At 50.1% G+C, this 24,844-nt stretch overlaps 2 protein-coding genes across 2 annotated transcripts; both read left to right on the top strand.

The window, feature by feature from the left end:
• Positions 1 to 7,876: 7,876 nt before the first annotated feature.
• Positions 7,877 to 18,561, top strand: LOC133079032 (carcinoembryonic antigen-related cell adhesion molecule 1-like). The gene is given in 10 exon segments (XM_061174291.1): positions 7,877 to 7,940; positions 8,867 to 8,912; positions 9,249 to 9,562; positions 11,398 to 11,676; positions 16,291 to 16,377; positions 16,380 to 16,410; positions 17,378 to 17,430; positions 17,761 to 17,792; positions 18,216 to 18,257; positions 18,496 to 18,561. Coding segments are annotated over 10 exon segments (1,014 nt in total).
• Positions 18,562 to 23,086: 4,525 nt separating this feature from the next.
• Positions 23,087 to 23,663, top strand: LOC133078338 (RNA-binding protein 3-like). Its single transcript, XM_061173351.1, has one exon. It carries the CDS (start codon positions 23,155 to 23,157, stop codon positions 23,638 to 23,640), a length of 486 nt encoding a protein of 161 aa, XP_061029334.1. The 5' UTR covers positions 23,087 to 23,154; the 3' UTR covers positions 23,641 to 23,663.
• The last annotated feature ends 1,181 nt before the right edge of the window (positions 23,664 to 24,844 follow it).

The raw sequence follows: 24,844 nt of genomic DNA, 5'->3' as shown, positions 1-24,844 counted from the left end.
CTCTATCCAACACGACCTTCAATCTCGCTCCGGTTTCCAACTTTTTATTCCTTTACTCATTCAACAAACTTTTCTGAGGTAAGAGCTAGGTGGGGCAAAGAAAGAAGTTAGATTAATGAATCAGACATTGTCTTACTAAAGATAATATAGGTTAAAAAAAAAAAAAAAACCCTGGCACCATTTCCTAGCACATAAAATGCCTCCAGTATTTATGATTATCATCATCACCATCATTAATGGTCATCTGACTCTGTAAGTTTCCAATCTACTACAGAAGACATACGTGCAGAGGCATAGTTGAAGGCTAGAGAGATGGTGTGGAAGATTTCAAATGCCACTCAAAACAGCTTCAAGCTGTAAAAATGAGAAGATGTCTTTCTTTTTTTTTAACATGGGAGTAAAATGATCAGAACGATAATAGAAGGAAATTAAAGTGGAAACCATTTGAGAGAATGAATACGGAGGAAACGATTACAACAGGGTAGATTCTGCTTCCCTCTCTGACCCTTTCCTCAAACATCAGAAGGAGAGAACAGAAAAGGAACATTCCTTGCACGCCTGCCTGGCGCCCTGCACACGAGCCGGGCAGAGGCCTCCCGTGCGGAGCGCAGGTGCTTTCTGAAAACTGTACTCGTCAGGCCCTCCAGGTTACAGTTTAAGCCGTTTTATCTAGACTTGTATTTAGAACGTGTCACTTTCTCTGAATTGTTACTGCCTGTACGGAGTCACAGACGACATCGGATAACTTCCTCTAAGAGAATACAAGCCTTAATAAACAGTACCTATTTAGCAAAAAAAAAAAAAAAATTAAAAAAAAAAAAAAAAAAAGGAACACTCCTCCAGAATCTGGCTTCTATCATCCAGATGAAACAGAGGACTAAGTTGGGGTGCTGGCCTTATGAGAAGAAACATTTTAGCTGAGTGGTGAGTGGGGCCTCCTCTGGTAGGAGAGTGCTGGGCTCTCAGCTTCCCTCGGCTCCCAATCCCTCCTCCCACAGCAGGAGGCACACAAGCGCTGCATTTGGCACAGGAGTGGGGAGGCAGCTGTGCTCAGCCCACGTGCCAACTGCCTTAGGAAGAGCAGGGATGCCAGGATGAAGGAGTGGAACCCAAATGAAGGTGTCATCATGAGTAACCACTGAGGGATCTGTGACAAAGGAGGTCTGTGGGGGCCCAGAGGAATGAAGCCTGGGAGATCAATATCTCCCTTGAGGAAAAAGCAACAGTGGAGCCAGGTTCTAAGTCAGTATTTAGGCCCGTCTGAGAATCAAAGCCACACCAGACACCTATCCCAGAGCCAGAGCCTGGACCAGAAAAACACCCACAGCCCAGGCAGCATCTAAGGCTCAGCAGGGACCCGATGCCCAGCAGGAGCCCACTTCACAGCAGAGGCCCTCACGCAGCAGGAGCCCCCTGAAGCTGAATCCCAGCAGGAACCTCGAGCACAGCAAAAATCTGCTTTGCAGCAGGAATTTCTTGCCCCACAGGAGCCTGCACCACAGCAGTCACCTCCCATCCAAAGGGTGCCCTTCAGGAAACGGGAAGCTGCCTCACAGCACAGACCTGGGCCGGGAAAAGATTCTAGAACTCAACAGGAGCCGGAATTGAGAGAGGGAGCTGGAGCCCAGGTAGGACCTGGACCCCAAAATGGACCACCTGCCCAGACGGAACTGATGTCCCAAGAGAGAAGGCGACAGTCAGACCCTACAGCCCAGCACGCAGCTCCAGCCCAGGGAGCCAAATCCCAAGAGGGATCTTTGGCTGAGTGGCAATTTCTGTCAAAACCAAACGAACCATCCATACAGCAACCGGCCTCAGAACATAAGACATTTCTTGAATGGGTCACAGATTCAGGCCCAGAATCAGATGTGGGGTTCATGTTAGAGACCAATTTGCCAGCCAAGAGGGGTGGAACAGTGGCCCAGGGAATGAAGCTGGTCTTCAAGGGGAAACCTGGTTATGAAGTGATGTCAGGATTTGGTGGGACGTCATTACCCAGTAAGAAAATCAGCAGCCAGAACCCCAGACACTACCGGAACCCAGGTAAGTTGAGCTTGGAGGAAGGGGGCCTCCCAGGGATGGTCATTCATTTGGTCAGGAAGAACTTAGACCTGCCAGAATGTCAGGTGAGCTCAGGTGACCCCGCAACAGTGCCGGCAGACACAGATCAACAGCCCCATTTGACGGAGGAGGAAGCTGAGCCCTAGAGAAGAGAGGGATCCTGCAGGAGGCTGGGCAGTTAGGGGCCAAGCCAGGACCCCCAGCTAGCCTCTGACTCCTTCCCCTGCTCCAGGCTGCCTCCCCGCGGGGATCTGGGGGAAATCAAACAGAAACTAAAAAAGGCCCTGGGCGAGGGCCCCGTACTCATCCCTTGGGCCCCCAACTCTGAGCACCGCTCTGGGGCGGGCACCAAGTGGGCCACCGCGGCACCCTGCTGAACGTGGACCCTTACCCTCGGCGAGTGTCCACGCAGGCCAGGCCGAAAACCGGGCAGGAGCGACCCTTGAGCTCTCTGGGTTGTCCAGTGGGCAGGAAGACACTTGTCCCCAGGGAGTCCCAGGCCCGCCGGGCCCATGGCCTCGTGGGTTGTGATCTCAGGAAGGGGGCGCCTGGGAGAGGAGCTGGGGCTCCGCCCAAGTCCCAGGCAAGGTCGGCGCTGACGGGAGGGAGAGCTGGGGGAGCGGTGAGGGCGGGTCGTGGGCACAAGACTCCGCCGGCGGCAGCATCCCCGCCCCTCCTCCGAAGCCGGCCATGGTGCCCCCGGGGAGCAGGCTCGGGCCCTGAGCTCCTTCTCTGCGCTCAGAAGCCCTGCCCTGCACAAGGGGGGCCCGCAAGTTCTCTCCGGGGAACGTGGGGAGACTCGGTGAAACAGCCAGAGGGGGGGAAACAAGGCGGCCCCAATCCGGAAGCTGAGGGCGCTGTGAGGACGGTTAGTCCGAAGGCTGGTAATGGGGGTCTCAGCCCAGAGGCCTGTGTCCCCCGGAAGGGCTGGGCCGCCTCTCTCAGAACTGAGGAGAAGAAGGTCATCGGTGTCTCTCAGTGCCACAGCTGCTCGTGTGCTTTGGGAGGGCGGGGAGGAGGGGCGGGATGGTGCTTCTGGTGCTAAAGATAAACAGCGGTTTCCCTGGGCCTCCCGAACCCAGTCTCAAGGGACACCTTCACCACAGCGCCGCCCCAAAGCCGCCTCTCCGAGACCGTCGGAACGAGTTGATTTGTGCGCATGCGCGAGCCTAGAGCCTCCTCCGTTTCCCGCCTTTTCTCAGGCTGGAGCCACGCCCTCTAATGCTCTCTCTCCTGCGAGGCGATGCGCAGCTCGGGGCCAGTGCGCAGGCGTTGATCACTCTTAGGTCCACCATCCACTCCCTTCCATTCTCGCCAGAAAGGAGATGGCAGAGAAAAGAACCCTGAGAAAGAGAATAGGAGAACTAGAGGACAGAAGGCGGAGGAAAGGGCGGGGCTTCCTCCTCCAATGGGTCACAGACAGAGCTTTGCCTCAGGCACTGTCGCCCCGCCCCGATTTCCAATTGCCTGAGGACCTGGCGGGCCCCTCGCCCCTAGAAGGAGGCTCAGCAGCAGCCTTGTCTCCTGCTCCAGCGGTGGGCGGGATGCGTTCTAGATGATTCCTACGCCGGAAGTGAAGTGGGGAAACGACGCTGACAGCCAACACGTGAAAAGACCCAGGCTTCCCCTCTGGAGAGACCCCCGCGGGACTCCCCGCTAGTTCGGTCAGAAAGACGCTTTTGCCCTCCAGGGCTGCATTTGTTGTTGGTCCGTGGTCTCTTCAATGCGCATGAGGGGGCGGGGCCAGGCCTCAGTCCTTAGCCATGGGGGGCGGGGCCCCGCAATGGAGTGAAGCCCGAATTGCTCTTGGGGCGCGAACCAGAGAGGAGCAAGTCCGCGACTGGGTGGTGTTGGGGGCCCGATAGCAAGGATTGGCCCTAGGGGCCGCGACTGGCGGCTGGATTCGGCCCTGGCCTCTGGAGTTAGCCCCGGGATCGGGGACCACATAGGATTGATGGAGTAAGCTAGGGGGATGGGACCGCCTTGGCCCGTGGGGCCCCGACCGCGAAAAGGGCCCAAGAGGGGGTGATGTGAGAGGGAAATACCACACCCAGCAGAGAGACTATCGGACATCCCAGTACCATCTTGGGAGGAGAGTCCAGAATGTGAGTGTCCCGGACCAGGATTCCTCCTCCGGCTCTGGACTCACTGTGTGACCGTGGGCAACTCCTGCCCTCGGTGTTTCTAACGTGGGAAATGGTTCAAGCGCGATTTTCAGGTGTGAGACACCTTTTTTTTTTGGCCGCACTGGGGCATGTGGGAATCTTAGTTCCCCGACCAGGGATCGAACTTGTTCCCCCTGCAGTGGAAGCGCAGAGTCTTTAACCACTGGGATGCGTTAAGAAGTCCCAGGTCTCTGACACTGTTGCGACGGTAATGAGGAAGAGGTTTAGAAGCTGTTGTCCAAAAAGGAAGTTTAGGGGTGAGTCAGGGAAAGGAAGGAGGAAGGGGTGCTCCATAGTGGGGAATGCCTGGAGGAGGGGTGCAGTACAGCTTCAGACAGTCCTGTCCCACCATCCTTCATTCAATCCGCTCATCCATTCGTTGTCAGTCCGCCTGCCTCAGCCTGGCTGCCCTAGGACCTAACTTCCTGACTCCTACTCCTAGGACTAAGGGGCCCTGGGTTGGCTTTGGACAGCCTAACCTTCACTTGGGAGAAGGAAGTGCTATCACCTGGGTTCCCTAGGGGGTCACATTATTTACAGGTCTGAGCGGGCTGGAGAAACACTGACAGACCAACAGAGATGCTGCAAGCCTCAGGCAGAGGCACACATGAAGTCCTTGCTGGATTAGGAGTATGTGTCAGTCCAAGTGAGGACCTACGGGAATTTCCTGTGCAGGAAAGAAACTGACATAGCCCCCGGGCCCAGAGACCCCCAAACTCATCATCCTCCCTGCCATAGACATCATCCTTAGCCAAGGATAGAACTGGAGTTGGCTCCAAACACACACAGGAAAGCTCAGACAGGCTCAGAGCTCAGACTGGGGCCCAAGGCCATTCCCTGTCACACAGCAAGACACAGCCTCACAAACAGGACAGCGTGCCCAGAGGCAATACAGACCATGGTCAACAATGGGCCTTGGAGACCTGGTTCCTCAGGCTATGAGGAGTGGTACACCGGACAACAGGCTCCCTCCTTCCCTGCCTCAACGTTTTGAGCTATAAAATGGGCATAATGATAGGAGTGCCTATCACTGGGCTCTTGTGATGTTTGGGTGAGTGTAGTAATGTATTTGGTGCTGTCACACAACAAGCCCTCAGGAGGGGTGGAGGTTATCCTTACTGTTACCCCCAGCTAGACAGCGAGTTCCTTGAAAGCAGGGCTGTGTCTGCCTTGTTTACCCCACAATTGCAGAGCCTGGTATGCCAGGCACATAGGCACTCAAATCTTCATTTAATTAATAAGTGAAGGTATGCATGAACTGTAACACGGGGATAATAATAATCGTGCTGCCCTTAGGGTTGTTGTGAGGAGTTAGAATCCTCTTGGGTAAGGCCCCCTGCCCAGGGCTGAACCAGTCCTACTCACAAACCCATGAGCCTACCTACTCACAAAGCTCATTCCCCCAAGCTCCTAGATTCCCTGGTCATTTCCTGAGGCCCTGCCCTGGTGCAGGCCTCTGTTGCGTGAATCAGACCCCAGCCCTGCCCCAGGGGCATCCAGGCTGGCTGGAGCACTCCTACTCAACGGTTGGATCTTGCCAGTAACAGATGACACTAGTGTCATTATGATCACCCCGTTTCCCAGATGATGACACTGAGGCTCTGAGGGAGTGAGGGCACCTGGGTTTCCTTACCTGGCCAGTGAGGGCAGGGCGATGGCCACCCCCAGGGCTCTTGAGGGCAGGGAGCGTGTGAACTCAAAACTGCTGTGTGCCCCAACCTTGATTCTGGACCCAAAAGGCTCCAGTTGCACATTTTTGTTCAGCAGACATTCAACAAACCCTTACCTGTGCCAGGCCTGGGCCCTCTGTGGTGAGGACAGACTCACGTCTGAGCTGGGGACACAGACATTAATAAATGATCCCACAAATCAGATATATCTGATTATCTGAGTTTTCTCATCTGCCAAACTGTGATGAATACAAGAGGGAAAATCCTGAGAGACATAAGAGGGAGGCTTCCCAAGCAGGTGACATTGGACTCAAAGATGAGCAAGTGTTGACTGCTGGGCAAGAGGGGCACAGAGGGTGGAAAGGACAGCACGGGCAGAACCTCGAGGCCCAAAGAAGTGGCAATTCACAGCACGGAGGGAGCTCAGCAAGGGAGGGGAGGAGGAGAGGGGCTAAGCGCCCAGAAGACCCAGACGGTACGTGGGTTGGGGGGCCGTGCCCAAAATTTGGGGCTTTATCCTGAGAGCAAGGGTGGAGGTGTTGAAGGGTTGGGAGTGTGTGACCAGATTTAAGTTTTAGAAAAATCCTCTGGCTGCTATGTGGAAAAGACATGGAGGGGGCAAAAACAGAGACACAGAAAGAGTTGTTACAGTCATCTAGAGAAGGGGGCAGTGGAGGTGGGAGAAGGGCCAGGTTCCAGTGCTTTCTAGGGGAGGCAGGGGGAACAGGACTTCATGATGGATTGGATGGGACTGGGAGGTGGCCATGCTGATGCCCGGGGTTCCAGTTGGAGCAAATGGGAAGAGATGGGTACCATACACACACACACACACACACGCACACACACACACACACAAGATCTGCATCTTAGACAGACACACAGAGAGAGAAGATATGCACCTACAGCCACCCAAACTCCCAGCACCACCGTTCTCTCTTCCCAGGACACACAGAAAACCTTTCCTTTCACACCTGGGAACTGCAGCTCCTTCTGACACCCGGTCCTGGGTCTCTGTCCCTAGAAACAGACATCAGGCTGGTGACACTCATAGGTGGAGGTCAGGTCCCCTCACCAGTCGTCACTCAGCTTACCCCTTTCTCACCTCCAGAGTCATCTGTGACCTTCCTGCTGGGAGTAAATCCAACCTTCCCAGATATTGAGAACACTGGGAAGGCCCAGGGCACCCAGCTGGGTTTCTGTGTCACAGAGTGAAATTATCGCCTGGGTTTAGAGACCCCTGGGTCTCTGTGTGGTGCTGACAGACCCCAGACCAGAACACAGCAGAGGCCAACACTGGGGTGGATGGGGAGCGGCGGCCTCATCGGCATTGCAGGGTCTCAGCCAGGCTGGGCAAGCATGTGACCTGGGCAGCTGCTGAAGCAGCATTTCTGAGGTGTCACCTGGGCATTCACAGTCTTCATGAAGTTCCACAGGTGATTCCGATGCACCGCGTGGATGACACCCCTGTGACAAGGGCTCCTGCTGCACCCCCCCACCCCAGGCTCCTGCTCTGAAGGAAAAAGCCAGAAGGAGATGAGAGGGCTGGGGGAGGCTGAGTGTGCATCCTGACCCAGAGCAGCGGGGAGCCCCGGACCCAGACACCCCAAGGTTGTGCTTGTCCAAACAAGGGTGTGTGTGTGTGTGTGTGTGTGTGTGTGTGTGTGTGTGTAGGTGGAGAATCACTGCTAAAGAGGGCAGAGGACTCAGCAGTGTTCAGGGAATAGAAATACAGACAGAAGGGGAAGGGGGAGGAGGGCACTAGGAAGGCAGGAATGAGAGGGGAGGGAGAGGGAGGGTTCTGGGCAGAGACCCCGCCCCCGGCCCATGTGACCCAGCGAAGTGCTCCTGCCCCAGGAGGAGGCCCAGCACAGAGGGAGGAAGGACAGCAGAGCTCACACATCAGACAGCAGTGCTTGTGAGCGTTTCGGGAGCTGAAGCTCTTCTCACAGAGGGAGGGACACAGCAGACAGCAGACACACCATGGAGCCCGCCTCAGCCCATGCCCGCAGAGGGTGCATCCCCTGGAACGGGCTCCTGCTGGCAGGTGAGAGGGGACAATTTTCAGGGTGTGGGCAGAGGTGGGAGAACAGAGACTGGCTGAGGTCTCTGGGGGAGACAGGGCTCTGAGAGGGGACAGAGGGCTTCTGTTTGGACCTGAGGGGAGAGGACATGGGAGCAGGGGAGGGTGGGGGGAGGGACTGAGCAACAGGAAAATCTCAATGAACTGGAATTGGTGAGGGGCAGGAAAGCCTCAATTACTGTACATTTTCCAAATTATTCATCACTGAGCAGTAATTTTTCAAAACTGGTGACAATAACAATTTATGTCAGGGTGTCAATCCAGAAAAGAACGCAACCAGGAAGCTAAACACTGTCCTTACCCACCACCCTTAGAAACTGACAAACACCAGGCGGTGGAGGCCCTGGGAACACTCATTCCTTCCTCACCAGGTATTTGGAGCCTGGTCCAGGCCCTGGGTTACAACCAGGATCAGACAAGTCCCTGCCATCCCACAGCTCACACTCTATGGGGAGGAAGACAGACGAGCAAAGAGATCTAGAATGTGCTGTCAGGTGCTGACAAGTGTCATGAAGGAAACGGAGCAGGGAAAGGTCAGAAAGTGAAGACGGAGGGTCTTTGGAGCAGGTGTCAGGGAGGGCAGCTCCCAACAGGCCCCTGAGTGTGAGCAAGCATGTGAGGGCAGCGAGGGAGTGAGCCAGGCAGACACCTGGGGAAACAGAGGAAATAACAAGCTCAGAGGGGCTGAAGTAATGGGGGTCATGCTGCTGACCCTGAACCAGTAGCAAACACACATGCACACACAGACACAGACACACACACACACACACATGCACTACAAAAACACACACCAAGGCTGAGGGATGAAGAGACCTGCTCAGGACCCAGGGCCCCATTTTTCCATCCCAACACATAGGTCAGAATATTAATTTCTCTCTCTTCCCTCCTAGTCTCACTCGTAACCTTCTGGAACCTACCCACCACTGCCCACCTCACTTTTGTTCTTGTTTTTGGTTTTGGTTTTGGCTGCGTTGGGTCTTTGTTGCTGCGCGCGGGCTTTCTCTAGTTGTGGTGACCCGGGGGCTACTCTTCATTGTGGTGCACGGGCTTCTCATTGCGGTGGCTTCTCGTTGCGTAGCACGGGCTCTAGGCGCGCGGGCTTCAGTAGTTGTGGCTCGCGGGCTCTAGAGCACAGGCTCAGTAGTTGTGGCGCATGGGCTTAGTTGCTCCGCGGCACGTGGGATCTTCCCGGACCTGGGCTCGAACCCATGTCCCCTGCATTGGCAGGCGGATTCTTAACCACTGCGCCACCAGGGAAGTCCCCACCTCACTTTTTGAATCAGTGCCCTTCAATGCTGCAGAAGGGACGGATGTTCTTTTACTTGTCCACAATGTGACAGGGGATCTTCTAGGCTATGCCTGGTACAGAGGAGAAAGGGTAGAGAATAACCAACTAATTGCATCATGTAGAGTGTACACTCAAGTAAATACACCAGGGCCTGCACACAGCGGTCGAGGGACAATATACCCCAATGGATCCTTGCTGATCCAGAACGTCACCCAGAACGACACAGGATACTACACCCTGCTGGCCACAAGGAATGATTTACAGACTGAACGACTAGCTGGACAACTCCACGTATACCGTGAGTGATTCCTCTCTGACCTCTGGGTGTTGGGTGGGGTGATTCTATTCACACGCAGAGGATTGACAGGCCTGGACTGTGTCTCCATCCCCCTCTGTATTACATCCCAGGTTGGGGTTTGAACATTTAGTGCAAGACACACACACAGTGGAGATAAATTTTAAAGGATCAGAATTCCTTTCCCAGAATCCGGATGCTGCAGACATTCTGTGCAGAAAGAAGGACCAGTCTGATGGGAGTAACTCAGCAGAGGGAGATCAGTCTCAGTCCAACCCCCTGGGCCCCTTCTGGGCCCATGACGGTGAGGAAGACCCTGTAGGACTCAGTAGGAGCCTAGCCTGGGTTCCCTCAGGAATCCTCACAGAGAAGCTCAGCCCCGGCGAGCCCCTGCCCAGACCCTGTCCAGGGCTCCTGCCTCCAGTGATCCTGGGGAGCCTTGCCAGGTCTCCAGGCTCCTGAGCTGGTCACTCAGCCCCAAGAGTCACATCTGGGCAGGGGCAGAGCCTGGTCCTGCACCTGAGACTCAGCGTGGAGAACACAAACGTACAAGGTCCCCAGGCCATCAGCCAACTGCCCTGGGGGACTCAGCGTACCCACGTGAGGAACAGAGGAGAGAAGACGCTCCTGGCAGCTCCTTGACCACCGGGGCACAGCCCAGGGAGCCCTCTCCTCTGAATGCAAATAATAGTAGATGCAGTTTATTTAGTCATCTCCTCTATGACCAGCTTTATGTCAGTTAATTATGAATGATTTAAGGTTAAATCATAGAGAACCTGGCAAGTAGAGACCATTTACTATTTATTTTATTTTATTGAGGGGAAACTCAGGCACAGTGAGATACAGTCACTGAATCAGGGTCACACAGACCCGAGTGGCAGATGAGTCACAAGAGATGTGTCTGCAGCCCCATCCTCTCCTCCACCCTGGGGGCCTTATTAGGTATCTGGGGACCCTGACACCAGACATTCTTCAGATCCTTTCTTCTCCGGCATCTCCAGCTCAGAGGGAGAGATTCTGGTCTGGGGAGTGAGGTCAAATGGAGAAGTAATCTGTGTTTGCTATAGCACTCAATTACCTGAGGCAGCAATCCGAATCAGTGCCGGCAATGTCCAGGCATCCCCCTCACCCCACTCTACACCTGCAGCCAGCACAGCGCCCATGTGCAACGCACTCAGCTGCTTTTGTGAAAGAGGGAAGGAGTGAATGGTGTGGGTGTCTCTCCCCTGGAGGGAGAGGGAAAGCATGTGGCCAGACCCCCTCGGATCCTGCACCCAGGATGCAGTCTCTGAAGAGATTATGGGTCATTCGTTCATTCACTCACCATTCCCTCCTTCCTGCCTGTCTGCTCAATCTTTTCTCTCTTTATTCGTTGGACTCTGCTCTACCATTTATGGGGTCACTGTCTCATGTCAGTCTTTATCAAACACCTGGACAGAACTGCCCCACCTCCGGGCCCTGCAGTTCATCAGCGATGAACTGATCTTTGGGCTTTCTCCTGGTCTCCCCGTGTGTCTTTCTGCTCAAACCCCCAGTTCCCAGGCCAGGCTAGTCAATGAAGAACCAAGACAGCCACAAGGTAGTCTCTGAATCCCGCCCTGTTCTTTCACAACTAAATGACCCCAGAGGAAGTCTGGGCTTCTCCCGGACATAGAGCAGGTAGCCTCACATTCTCTGAGCTCCGATCCCCATGCATTTGTCTTGTGATACACAGACCTACCTTATTCTTTAAAGACTCTCAGGTTGGCTGAGAGGTGAGAAATGCCAACTCTGATTGACGATGCTGTTGGAAGAATCAAGGTATAAAAGGGGCAATGTTCTCTCTGTTGTCTTCACAGCGGTGTTACCCACACCCGTCATCACCAGCAGCAACTTCAACCCCAAGGAGCAGGAGGACACTGTAGTGTTAACATGTGGCCCTGAGACTCCGAACACCTCCCACATGTGGCGGATCAACAATCAGAGCCTCCCCAACAGCACCAGGCTGGAACTGTCTGAGGACAACAGGACTCTCACTTTACTCCATGTCACAAGGAATGACACAGGACCCTATGTGTGTGAAACTCGGAACCCAGTGAGTGTCAGCCACAGTGACCCATTCACCCTGAATGTTTTCTGTGGGTAACTTCGATTCCTATGTGGCCTGAGCTGCCCTCCCAAATCCATGCTGTCAGAGACCAGGCTACATCCATCCCTCTCAGGACCAAGTACTCGGACCCTGACCCCTGGACACCCAGGCTGGCCATGACTTCCTGTCCCGGGCAAATCCAGGCAGGCCCAGCCTTGAGCCAGGACGAAGAGGGGATGGGCTGCCCTGTTTTGAGGGGCTCAGGGTCACTACAGCGTGACAGGAGAAGCAGATTAATATCTCAGACTCAGGATGAGTAAACATGAGGGGTTATGTTTGGAACTTTTAAAGACAAGGTTATGACCCAGCTCAGAGGGAACTGTGGCCCTAATACAGACCAAGAGTTTCCCTTCCCTCTGACTGCACCACGTGTGGCTTTCTGCTCTTTGCTCCAGATGGCCTGGACACCCTCACTATTTCCCCCTATTACCATCCAGAGGCAAACCTCAGCCTCTCCTGCCACACGACCTCTAACCCAGCCACTCAGTGTTCTTGGCTTGTCAACGGGAGGCCCCAACAATCACACAGGAGCTTTATCCCCAACATCACTGCAAATGATAGTGGATCCCATAACTGCCTTGTCCATAACTTGGTCACTGGCCTCAGTAAAACCACAGTCAAGACTGTCACAGGGACTTCCCTGGTGGCGCAGTGGTTAAGAATCCACCTACCAATGCAGGGGACGCGGGTTCGATCCCTGGTCCAGGAAGATCCCACGTGCCGTGGAGCAACTAAGCCCGTGCACCACAACTACTGAGTCCGCACTCTAGAACCCGCGAGCCACAACTACTGAGCCCACGGGCCACAACTACTGAAGCCCGCACACCTAGAGCCCGTGCTCCGCAACAAGAGAAGCCACCGCAATAAGAAGCCCACGCACCGCAACGAAGAGTAGCCCCCGCTCTCCGCAACCGGAGAAAGCCCGCACGCAGCAACGAAGACCCAATGCAGCCAAATAAATGAATAAATAAAGACTATCACAGTCTCTGGTAAGTGACCCCTGGACCATCAGTACCAAGCTTTGCGGCAGAGCCAGTAGGTTTTCAGAGAAGAGTCTGAAAGAAGTTATTTCCCAACTTCCCAGAAGTTACAAGCAAATCCCAAATCTGCCCCCGAACCCTCCCACTACATCTCAGCAGACCTTTCTTCCCCTTGCTGTCTGATTTCTCCTGGCAGATCTGGAATGTTGAGAGGGGGTTCTCTCAGTCCCAGAAAGCCTCATGTATTGTGAGGGGCTTTGCAGACAGGAAAGGAAGGAGGGTCCTCAGGGTCACGTTCCTTTTGTTGTTGTTGAATTGAAGAAGTGGATAGTAATCTCTTATCAAATATAATTTACAAATGTTTTCTCCCAATCTGTAGACTGCCATCACTGTCTTGACTGTGTCCTTTGATACACAGAAATTTTCTTTTGATGTAATCCAATTTACCTATTTTTTTTCTTCTGTTGTCTGTGCTTTGGGTATCATATCTTGGAAATCATTGGCAAACCCAATTTCAAGAAGTTTTCCTCTATGTTTTCTTCTAAGATTTTATAGTTTTGACTCTCACGTCAAAACTAGGTTAGATTTTTTAATCTATTTTAATTGGTGCAAGGTAAGGGTCCAACTTCATTTATTTGTTCGTGGACATCCAGTTTTCCCATGACCATTTTTTGAATAGATTTTTTCCCCATTGAATGGTCTTGGCATTCTTGGTGAAATCATTTAACCATATATCCCAGGGTTTATTTCTGGGGTTTCTATTCTATTCCATTGGTCTATATGTCTGTCTTTATGCCAGACCCACATATTATTTTGAGTTACTGTAGCTTTGCAGTCACTTTTACTTTTTTTTTTTTTTGGCCACGCTGTGTGGTTTGTGGGATCTTATTTCCCTGACCAGGGATCGAACACAGGCCTTTGACAGTGAAAGAGCGGAGTCTTAACCACTGGACCACCAGGGAACTGGTGTCACTTTTAAAATTGGGAAGTATGAGTCCTCCAACTTTGTTCTTTTTAAAGATTATTTTGGCTATTTGGGGTCCCTTGAGATTATATGTGAAATTTTGGAAATTTCGATATCCGCACAATATTTCATTGGGGCTTTGATAGGGATTGCATTGAAACTGTGGATCTCTTTCGGTAGTGTTGTCACCTTAGCAATATTATGTCTTCCCATCTATGAACACAGATGTCTTTCCATTTATCTGTGCTTCTTTAATTTTTTTCAGCAACTTTTGTAGATTTCCATATATTTCTTTTGCCTCATTAGTTAAATTTATTCCTAAGTATTTTATTCTTTTAATGGCATTGTGTATGAAATTGTTTTCTTAATTTTCTTTTCATATAAGGTATTGTAAGTGTAGAGAAACAGAACTGATTTTTGTCTGTTGGTTTTGTATCCTGCAACTTTGCTGATTCGTTTATTAGTTCTAACAGTTTTTTTGTAGAATCTTTAGGGTTTTCTACATATCTGCAAATGGACATAATTGTACCTCTTTATTTCCAATTTGGATGCACTCTATTTCTTTTTCTTGCCTAATTTTTCTAGCTTGGACTTCTGTACTCGGTTGAATAGGGGTGGTGAAAGTGGCATCCTTTTCTTCCTGATCTTAGAGGAAAAGCTTTCAGTGTTTCACCATTGCCTGTGATGCTAGCTGTGGGCTTTTCATATAATAAGGCCTTTATTTAGTTTCAGGAATTTCCTCCTATTCCTAAGGGTGCCAGTATTTTGTTAAATCGGTAACCCACATCTCTAGAGATTTCCTTCGCCGTGATATTCACTCTACAGATTAGGAAGTAAAAGTTCTCTTTAGAGTGAGAAATCCTTGAGATTGGAAACTCTTTGATTCCTCAGGTTACAAAGACTGGGCAGGGCCATCCATATTCCCTAATAATTTAACAAAAAGTAAATACCTTCTCTACTTTATGTAAAACTGCCCTTATACCAGAGACGGACAGAGCTGGCAAGCCTGCTTTCCCACACACACCCAGAAGTGTATATGAGGAGTGGGGCCTGACCTTTTAACGTCACAAAAGTTCTAGGAAAGAGTCACACAAGAATCTATCGGAAAAATTCCACCTGACAATGAGGTTGCTGGACACGTGGGTTGAGAAGATACTACAGAGATATCTAGGGGACTGGCCAGGGGTCATCCAGGGATACCTGTGGGTCAGCGAGGAGATGCAGCCCTCTCCTTACAGATCATCAGTGAAGCGAGACCGAGGACCTTGATCACAGGGTCAGGGCCATCCTCTGGGTCACCTTTACAGACCTCACTGGGCCCCGGGAGTGGCTAAGATCTCTGAGAAAGGAGCGTGGCCCCAGTCCCCTGACCCTTTCTCAGTCACCTCCTCAGTCTCTCCACAGGCCCAGTGGCACAGCCCTCCATCCGAGCCAGCAACACCACAGTCACAGAACATAAGGACCCTGCCGTCCTGACCTACATCACAAATGACACTGGGATCTCCGTCTCCTGGTTCTTCAGTGACCAGAGTCTACTGCTCACAGAGAAGATGACACTGTCCCCGGACAACAGCACCCTCTCCATAGACCCCGTCAGGAGGGAGGATGCCGGGGATTATTGGTGTGAGGTCTCCAACCCCAGCAGTTCCAGCATAGGTGACCCCGTCACCGTGGTGGTGCTCTGTGAGTGACCCAACCTCTCCCACTTCCTCCCTTGTATCCTTCACTGGCAGGGGTGAGGGGGTGTGAATTGGATGCAAGCCTTGAGGAGGTGGGCACCCCCTTCTAGAGCAACATAGATGAGAACTCTGGAATTAGACTGATCTTTTCATGGTTCTGGTTGTGGTGTGCACCAGATGTTTGACCTTGAGCAAGACAATCAACCACCTGAGCCTCAGTTTCTTCATCTGCAAAACTGGAACAGAACAGCTGGATCTTAGGATGTGAGGATGTTTATTAGGAGATAATGAGATTAAAGCTCTTAGGGTCATAGGCAGAGTCAGGGCTTAATAAATGCTATCAAGTAGCACTACTATTATTATTAACATTGTTGTTATTAGCTGTAAATTCAAGCGGAACTTAGTTACAATGGTATCACTTACCAGTTCTATGACCTTTGCTGATTTATTTAAGCACTATATGTCTCAGATCTATATATGCAAAAGGGAATGATCCCCCTCCCTCATGGGGATGGAAGGATCAGAGCAGATGAATGTAAAGGATTCCCACTGTGCCAGCCACACAGAAGGATCTGGAAACAGTCAGCTAATATTATTATTACTGATCAGCATTGAGTGGGCTGGTAAGGACCTGCCCTCTAAGACCAACAATAGTGATGGAAAGAAGAAACAAAGGGAAGGGACATAACGTGAGAGGAAAAGTGACCTTAAAAGGAAAATGAACAGGACATGGACCTGTCTACAGTGAGAAACATAGAGACAGTGCAAGTCCAAGGTTTCAAATGTGAGAAAGAGAAAAGGATGCAACCACCTGTAATGGGAGAGTTGGGAGGACATTGTGATGACCAAACATATACACCACACACAGACCTCAGAGCATTTCCTTCCTCCCTAACCAGGCCCTCTCCCTGTAAGACTTCTCATGGTTTTCCCTCCAGTGAACTCGGGCCTTCATCTCCCCCTTTCTCTTCTCCTTTCAGGGCGAGAAAACGGCCCAGCCCTCAGTATGGAGGTCCTTACTGTCATCGCGATTGGGGTCCTGGTTAGGGTGGCACTGGTGGCCGCTCTGGGGTTTTTGTTTTCCTCACGAGGTCTAGAAGGTACAGTGGCAATTCCCAGATGCTAATCCCGTCCCCCAGGCTGACCCCAGGCCAGGAGGAAGGACACCCCATCCTCGGATTCCGGCCTGGCTCTCCCCGGCATCCCCATTTCCCCATGGATATTCCCTCTCACCCTTAAGCTCCTTCCTCGCCGGATGCTGACCTGGGTGTCTTCTCAGCACCTTCCTCATCTGTAAATGAGGCACAGTTAATGCCCCCTCCAGGGTTGGGCTAGTTCCCTGAGCAGACCTGCAGCTGTGCTGGCTCGGTAAGCAGCTTGTCCTGCTGTTTATTTAAATCCAACCACCCTGATGAGGGGGATTCACAGCCTCAGAATCTGAGGGTCATCCTGGCCAAGGAGACTGGAACCACCTGGACAGGCCAGGTAGGGTCAAATTCCCCCACGTGGCAGATGCGTTAACCACAGCCCATGATGTGTGAGATGGGAGAACGTGGACCTGGCCACGACAGCAGGTGGTAGGATGACCTTTACGCCTCTTTCCAGGCAGATGGAGATGGAGGTTGAGGCCACTGTCCTATTTCAGCATCTCCCGGCCTGAAGGGTGGGTCTGGCCACAGCAGAGCCACCACAGGCACGAGCTCCAAGGTGCACAGGCTCCCCAGGTGTCCTGAACATGCGCTGGCACTGCTCTCCTCTGAGGAGCGGGCCCTTCCACTCAAAGCCTTTGGTCTGATTCCTTTACTGGGTCCATTGTCCCTTCTCAAGCCACGTTCTCCTGGACTGCCATCGACCTGCAGGTCCTTCCCCTCTGGTCCCAGGACAGATGTGGCTTCTTAAGGACTTTCCTCAGCCCCCCTCTCCTGGGGCCTCCCTTCCTAAACAGCATTGGTGGAGAAAGGAGGTCTCCGCTCCCTGCTTGGAAAAGGGGCCCTCCTTGTTCCCTATTTTGACACCAAAGCTGTGACCTCCTCTGGCAACCCTCAAAATAATCCTGACCTTTCTGAGGGCCAGTGGCCAGAATGACCTCAGAGAACACCAGCTCCCAGCAACCACACTGGGTAAGTGTCTGCTCAGCCTAGGAGCAGCTGAGAGACCCTGGTCCTGCCCCCCAGTGTCTGCTCCTGCCAGCCACCCCAAGGGTCTCTGACCCTTTCCCTGGGGCTTCAGCATGGGGATCCCCACTGGCTGGTCTGCCGGATGTATGGGTTCTGAGTCATGGGTCACCCCCCCCCCTCGCCCTCACTGGACCCTAAAATGCCCAGAGGGTCTCTCTCTGGGTGATACTCTTTAAACCCTGGTTCTCTGGGAGCTGGAGACCCAACCTCTCCCGGCTGGATGGGCCTAAGCTTCCTCACACCCCTGGTGCTAACTCCTGTCTCTGCTCCCAGGACATGGTCCCTCTGGCAGCTGTGTCTCCCCGGTAAGCACATCCCTTCCCTGTCCCTTCACCCCCGGGGTCCCAGCTGTGCAGACTCAGTGCAGGGGGACTGTCCAACCCTGCAGCACAGCACAGACTTCCCTCCCCCCAGAGTAGCCAGGAAATATGAACCCCACCCTGGCCAGGAGTGGGACCCACTTCAGGGGCAGGACACCCTCACACCCTGTCCTGAGCCTGCCTGGTCCCTTCAGAGAAGAACGCTGGAACCCAGCCAGGAGCAGAGTGGGCACTGGGGGCATCAGGCAGGAGTCCTGGGCTACCAAGGGTGGGGGACGCAGCATGGATGGGGACAGAGGTCGGGGCTTCAGGCTTGGACACAGCTGCTTGGGAGGCAGAGCTGGTCACTCCTGAGGAGAAATAACTCTCCTTCCCTGTCCCCTGATGCCCACTTTCTCCCCTGCCCAGGCCTTCCTACCCAGCCCCAGGCCAGCTGTTCCCATCTGTGAGGTGAATGTTGGGGATGAATGTTCTGATCCCACACTCCTAAGGGTACTTCCTTGGGGTCCAGGAAACAGCAGCGAAAATGGGAAAAGGGATGAAGAGGAGGGATGGGTCTGGAGCCAGAAAACCTGCGGCACAGCCAGGAGCCCCTGTAGAGCAGCCCTGGGAGTCCAGGGCCGGGAAGATCCTGGGACAAGTTCTGAGAAGTTTACAGAGGCTCAAAGGCCTCGTCTCTCTTTTACAGGAATTACTACACCCCGACACAGATATTTACTGCCAGATCAACCACAAAGCAGATGTGGTTTCTTAGTTTCCTCCAGGAACTTCCCTTTAAGGCTGTGGGGAAGAGCCCACCTGAGACCCCAGAGTCTTTGTGGGGTCAGGAGCCTGAACCAGAGAAACAGCTCTGACCCTTGAATATATTTGGGGACCTGGGCCCAGGATTGGAGTCCCTCCTGGCCTTCTGGAAACCCTGACAGGCTGCTCTGAGCCCTGGATGGATGAGGACAAAGGCTTCCATCCCGCAAGGAACTGAGGGCTTCCAAGGAAAGTGACTGGGCCTGTGACCCACCGTGAACCACCTGAAAGGTCTGAATAAAGAGGATTTTCCCCTCGTTTGCTCTTTTTGTGCTCATGGCTCCTCCCACCTAAAACTCACCCAGGTTCCATGGCAAAGGGCCAAACTGTCTCCACCTAATGTGGCCCATGGACCTCCTCCCACCCGTACCTCACCTGCAGCCCTCTCCACACACCTGGCCAGCAGCTCTCAGTCCTTCCTTGAAGAACTTTACTGAAAAATATTAAGGAAGACCTAAATAAATGGAGAGATGTCACATGTTCATGGATAGGAAGGCTCAACTTCATAAATATATAAACTCTCCCCTAAATCAGCTATTATTCAATGAAATTCCAATCAAAATCCCAACAAGGATTTCTTGGAACTTGACATGCTGATCCCAAATTTACATGGAAGTGCAAAAGCCCAATAGCCAAGGTTCTCCTGAAGATGAAGAACAAGTGGGGAGGGGGAATGACTTGCCTTATCAGGTATAAAGATTTATTATAAAGCTATAAAAATTAAGACAGTGTACTGTTGGCACACGAGTGGATAAATTGATCAATGGAAAAATAGGGATTTCAGAAACAGACCCACACAAATATGGAACTTTGAAATACAACCAAGATGCCATTGCAGATAAATGGGGAAAGAAGGAATTATTCAATAAAGGGGGCTGGACAATTAATTATCCATATGAAAAAATGAAAATAGACTCCTATCTCAGACACACAAAAATCAATTCTAAATAAATTAAGAACTTAAATGTGAAAAGCCAAACTTACTTTTTTGGAGGAAACAAAAGAGAGCATTTTTTGGATTCTGGGATAGAGAAGGATCTCTCTTTTTTTTAAAAAATAATATTTCATAACAAGATAGCTAGTAAGCCATCAGTGTGTCAAAGGAGTTACTGTGGAAGACTCAGTCTGGAAACATGGGTAGAATCAGACAGTCGAGGACCTTACTGTCATGTTAACGATGCAGCGTGTTTTCTTGTTTTGTTCTGTGGCTGCACTGCACATCTTGCAGGATCTTAGTTCCCTGACCAGGGACCGAACCCGGGCCCCGGCAGTGAAAGCACCAAGTAGTAACCACTGGACTGCTGGGGAATTCCCGAGAAGGATCTCTTAAGCAAAGCACAAGAAGAATCAATCATAAAACTGGAAGATTGATAAGTTCAACACTAAAATCCTGTTCTTCAAAAGAGAACATAAGAAATGAAGACAAATCATCTAACTGACAAAGAATTAGTACATAAGGAAATCCTACATATCAATAAGAAAAAGATAAACAATCCTATAGAAAAAGAAACCAAAAAAATAAAATAAGACAAATAGACATTTTACAAAAGAAGCACAGCCAATACACCTATGGATAGACACTCAACCTACTTAGTAATCAGGGGATACTTACACAGACCACAGGGAGACGCCATTTTACATCCACCAGATTGGCAAAAATTTTTAAGTTTGAAAAATTGGAGGGGGACTTCCCTGGTGGCTCAGTGGTTAAGAATCCGCCTGCCAATGCAGGGGACACGGGTTCAATCCCTGGTCCGGGAAGATCCCACGTGCCATGGAGTAACTAAGCCGGTGCACCACAACTACTGAGCCTGCGCTCTAGGGCCCATGTGTCGCAACTACTCAGTCCGCGTGCTGCAACTACTGAAGCCTGCATGCCTAGAGCTCATGCTCCGCAACAAGAGAAGCCACCACAATGCTAAGCCCAAGCACGGCGATGAAGAGCAGCCCCTGCTCGCCGCAACTAGAGAAAGTCAGCACACAGCAACAAAGACCCAATGCAGCCAAAAATAAATAAAATTAAAAAAAAAAAAAGTTGGAGGTCATGTGGATGAACAAGAATTCTTTACTCTCTCACCAGTAATGTATAACTGCTACAACCACTTTGGAAAACAATTTGGCATTGTTTCCCAAAGCTGAACAAACCTACAGCCCAGCAATTCCATTCCTGGGTGTATACCCTGGAGAAACTCTTACACTTAAGCACAAGGGGACACGTACAAGAATATTCATAGCAGCAATAAGTGTCCAAAAACTGGGAGGGTGGGGAGACGGGAAATCCAAGCATAACTGACAAGGATTGTATTGTGATACAATAACACAACAGGAGACAATACATCAGTGAAAATGCAAGAACAAAACCACACACTGGAACATGGATGAATATTAGAAATATGATGATGAGTTTTTAAAAAGCAAGTTCCAGAAAACTACATATATAATAAACCATTTTACAAAAGGAAGCAAATATAAACAACATTTACTGTTTAAACATATTATACATATGTGATCAAAGTATGTAAAAATCCAAGCTAAGTAAAATGTAGGGTGGTGGTTACTTCATGAAAGGAGGCAAGGAGATGTGATAGAAAGAAACATATAGGTAAGATGCAAGTTTCTCCTGATAGCCTATTTCTTAGGTTGAGTGATATGTTTGTGGGGTTCATTAAATCACACGCCATATCCAATATTTTTGTTACATATAATCTTCTGTACATAGTAAATATGTTCTGTCTCTAGTATCATGATGGAACATCTGGGCCTTCCATCTGGGACACCTTAGGACACCATCCCTTTGACTCTCCAGTTCCCTTTGAAGGTTATTGATGTTCTCAATCCCCTTGGCTAGTGGGATTAAGAGAATCTATGGACATATGCATTGGCCCACCCAGGCCCCAGCTCAGCCCTCTAAAATGATCTACTAGGGACTTCTCTGGTGGTGCAGTGGTTAAGAATCTGCCTGCCAATGCAGGGGACACGGGTTCAAGCCCTGGTCCAGGAAGATCCCACGTGCCACGGAGCAACTAAGCCCGTGCACCACAACTAATGAACCTGTGCTCTAGAGTCTGTGAGCCACAACTACTGAAGCCCACGTGCCTAGAGCCCATGCTCCGCAACAAGAGAAGCAACCGCAGTGAGAAGCCTGCTCACTGCAACGACGAGTAGCCCCCGCTCGCAACTAGAGAAAGCCCGCGCACAGCAACGAAGACCCGGTGCAGCCATAAATAAATAAATAAATAAATTTATTAAAAATTAAAAATAAAATGATCTACTAGCTCAACTGGTCAGAAGTACAGAGTAGGTGAAACCCAGGGATAAAACTTACCCACAAAACTTTCCTTCTGGGACCTGACAGCCTCTTGCTACAGGCTCTCTGGTCTCCACTGAGACCTAATCCACTTACCATGCCCTCCTTTGGCTTCCCAACCACCCTTCCAAAACCTGTCCATAGTCATTGAGGTCTTCATGCCGGTTCCACTTCTGGGACAATTGCAGGCATTTCAGATCCCACTTGTCCAAGCTATTAACAAAGGTGGGCTCTGGGGCCTCAGGTAGTTAAACCTGTTTCTTCACCTATAAAATGGAAATACAGAAGTAACAATATCTATTTCATAAGGTTGTACTAAGAATGAATGAGGTAATGCACAGAAAATGCTTAAGCAACAATAAAAGTTCCCTAGGTGTCTGCTTCCCCACCTCATAACACAGTGGAGAGAGTTAAATTGAGATCACACAGGTAAATAGCCTAGCGCAGAGTCTCTCCCTTCACTCTTCCCCACCTACACAACCCTAACTTGAAGGCCTGAAGTTGCAGCGTAGGGTGTATCTGACTCCTCCTTATGGCCAGAAAGGGGAATTACACTCTCCTCTCCTAGGAGCCTGCAACCTGAACCTTCCGTAAAAACTAACCACCCCCAGCATTGCACCTTCCTCTTTCCTCCTATTTGCCAACTTGCACAAAGAAACAACTAGTTGGCAGAGGAAATCATCTCAGGTCTCCAAATGTCTCAATAAAATTCCCACAGTAGAGACAGAGATCTGCACAAGAGGCAAGAGGGAATCTACTGGGGGCAGGTCATTTAACCTTCTAGATCCAGTTTCTTCTTTGCAAAATAGGGATAAAACCTATCTCACTGGGATCTTTTGAGGGTTGAATGAGATCCTGTACTTAAAACCCTAGCCTCGGACAAAACTATAATTCAAAAAGATACATGCACCCCTGTGTTTATAGCAGCACTATTCACAATAGCCAAGACATGGAAACAACCTAAATGTCCATCAACAGATAAATGGATAAAGAAGATGTGGTACATATATAGAATAGAATACTACTCAGCCATAAAAAAAGAATGAAATAATGCCATTTGCAGTGGATGCAACTAGAGATTAGCATACTAAAAGAAGTAAGTCAGAAAGAGAAACACAAATACCATATGATATCACTTATATGTGGAATCTAAAATATGACACAGCCAGTCTCTCGGCTTCTTGGCGGTAGCTGTCTCTTCGGCCTTTTACTTAATTTCCAGGACTTGAATTTACCGCCATGTCCTCTGAAGAAGGGAAGCTCTTCGTGGGAGGGCTCAACTTCAACCCTGATGAGCAGGCTCTGGAAGACCACTCCAGCAGCTTCGGACCTATTTCTGAGGTGGTTGTTGTCAAGGACCGGGAGACTCAGCGATCCCGGGGTTTTGGCTTCATCACCTTCACCAATCCAGAGCATGCCTCAGATGCCATGAGAGCCATGAATGGAGAGTCTCTGGACGGTCATCAGATCCGTGTAGACCACGCGGGCAAGTCAGCCCGGGGAACAAGAGGGGGTGCCTTTGGGGCCTATGGGCGTGGTCGCAGCTACTCTAGAGTAGGTGGTGGGGACCAGGACTATGGAAGTGGCAGGTATGACAGCCGACCTGGAGGATATGGATATGGATATGGAAGGTCCAGAGACTATGGCGGCAGGTGGGTAGCCAAGGGGTTGGGGTACTCTGGTGGTGCTCTTCCCTCTCCCCAAGATCTCAGCTCGGCTGCCTGAGTATTCATACATTTCTTACTGTGGTGCTACTAGTGTTTGTTTTTACAAATTATAATGAAACTACAAAATAAGTGTGAAACAATAATTTGGGTTAAATATAACAATAAGTTATTAGGTCATATAATTGCAATGTGCAGTAGACGGTGACATATACATGTTTATTGTACTGTTTTGATTAATTGTGTGTACTAATGTTTAATATGGTTTAAAATGCTATACTTAAGTTATACATGATGTGATTATTTGATGTTTACTTCGTATTCATGTTTAATATATCTCATTTTACACGTTAAAGTTTATATTATAGTACATAAAAAATGTGACAGGAAAAAAAAAATATGACGCAAATGAACCTATCTATGAAACAGAAACAGAATCACGGACATAGAGAACAGACTGGTGGTTGCCAAGGGGGAGGGGCTTGGGGGAGCCACGGAGTGGGAGGGTGGGGTTAGCAGATGTAAACTTTTATATATAGAATGGATAAACAACAAGGTCCTACTGTATAGAATAGAGAACTATATTCAATACCCTATGATATGCCATAATGGAAAAGAATATTTTAAAAAAGAATGTATATAAAACGGAATCACTTTGCTGTACAGCAATTAACACAACATTGTAAATCAACTACACTTCAGTAAAAATAAGGGGAAAAAAGGCAAAAAAATACTGCATGATATCACTTGTGAAATCCTAAAAAAAAAAAAAAAAGTTGAACTCATAGAAACAGAGATTCAAAAAATGGTTGCCAGGGGCTAGGGTTGGGGGAAATAGGGAAAAGTTGGTAAAAGAGTACAAACTTTCAGTTATAAGGTGAATAGGGTCTGAGGATCTAATGTATAACATGTTGACTATAGTCGATAATACTGTATTGTATAACTGCAATTTGCTAAGAGAATAGGACTTGTGTTCTCACCAGAAGAAAGAAAAGGGTACATATGTGAGGTGATGAACGTGTTAGTTAACTCAGTGGTAGGAATCCTTTTACGATGTATACATATAGCAAATCATCATGTTGTACACTTTTACTGCAATTTTGTCAATTATACCTCAGTAAAGCTGGAAAAAAAGTGACCTTCCAACCTTGAGTCTGGCTGGCTCAAAACATGTCTCACTCACGTACCACACGCCCTTTGTATCCACGTCCATTTTCATTTAATAAATTTTTTGCACCAAAAACAAAACACAACAAAACAAACAA

The sequence above is a fragment of the Eubalaena glacialis genome, chromosome 18 (assembly GCF_028564815.1).
Source record: "Eubalaena glacialis isolate mEubGla1 chromosome 18, mEubGla1.1.hap2.+ XY, whole genome shotgun sequence".
Taxonomy (NCBI): Eukaryota; Metazoa; Chordata; class Mammalia; order Artiodactyla; family Balaenidae; genus Eubalaena; species Eubalaena glacialis.
The sequence above is the reverse complement of the archived record's forward strand: the minus strand, read 5'-3'. Positions and strand labels throughout refer to the sequence as shown.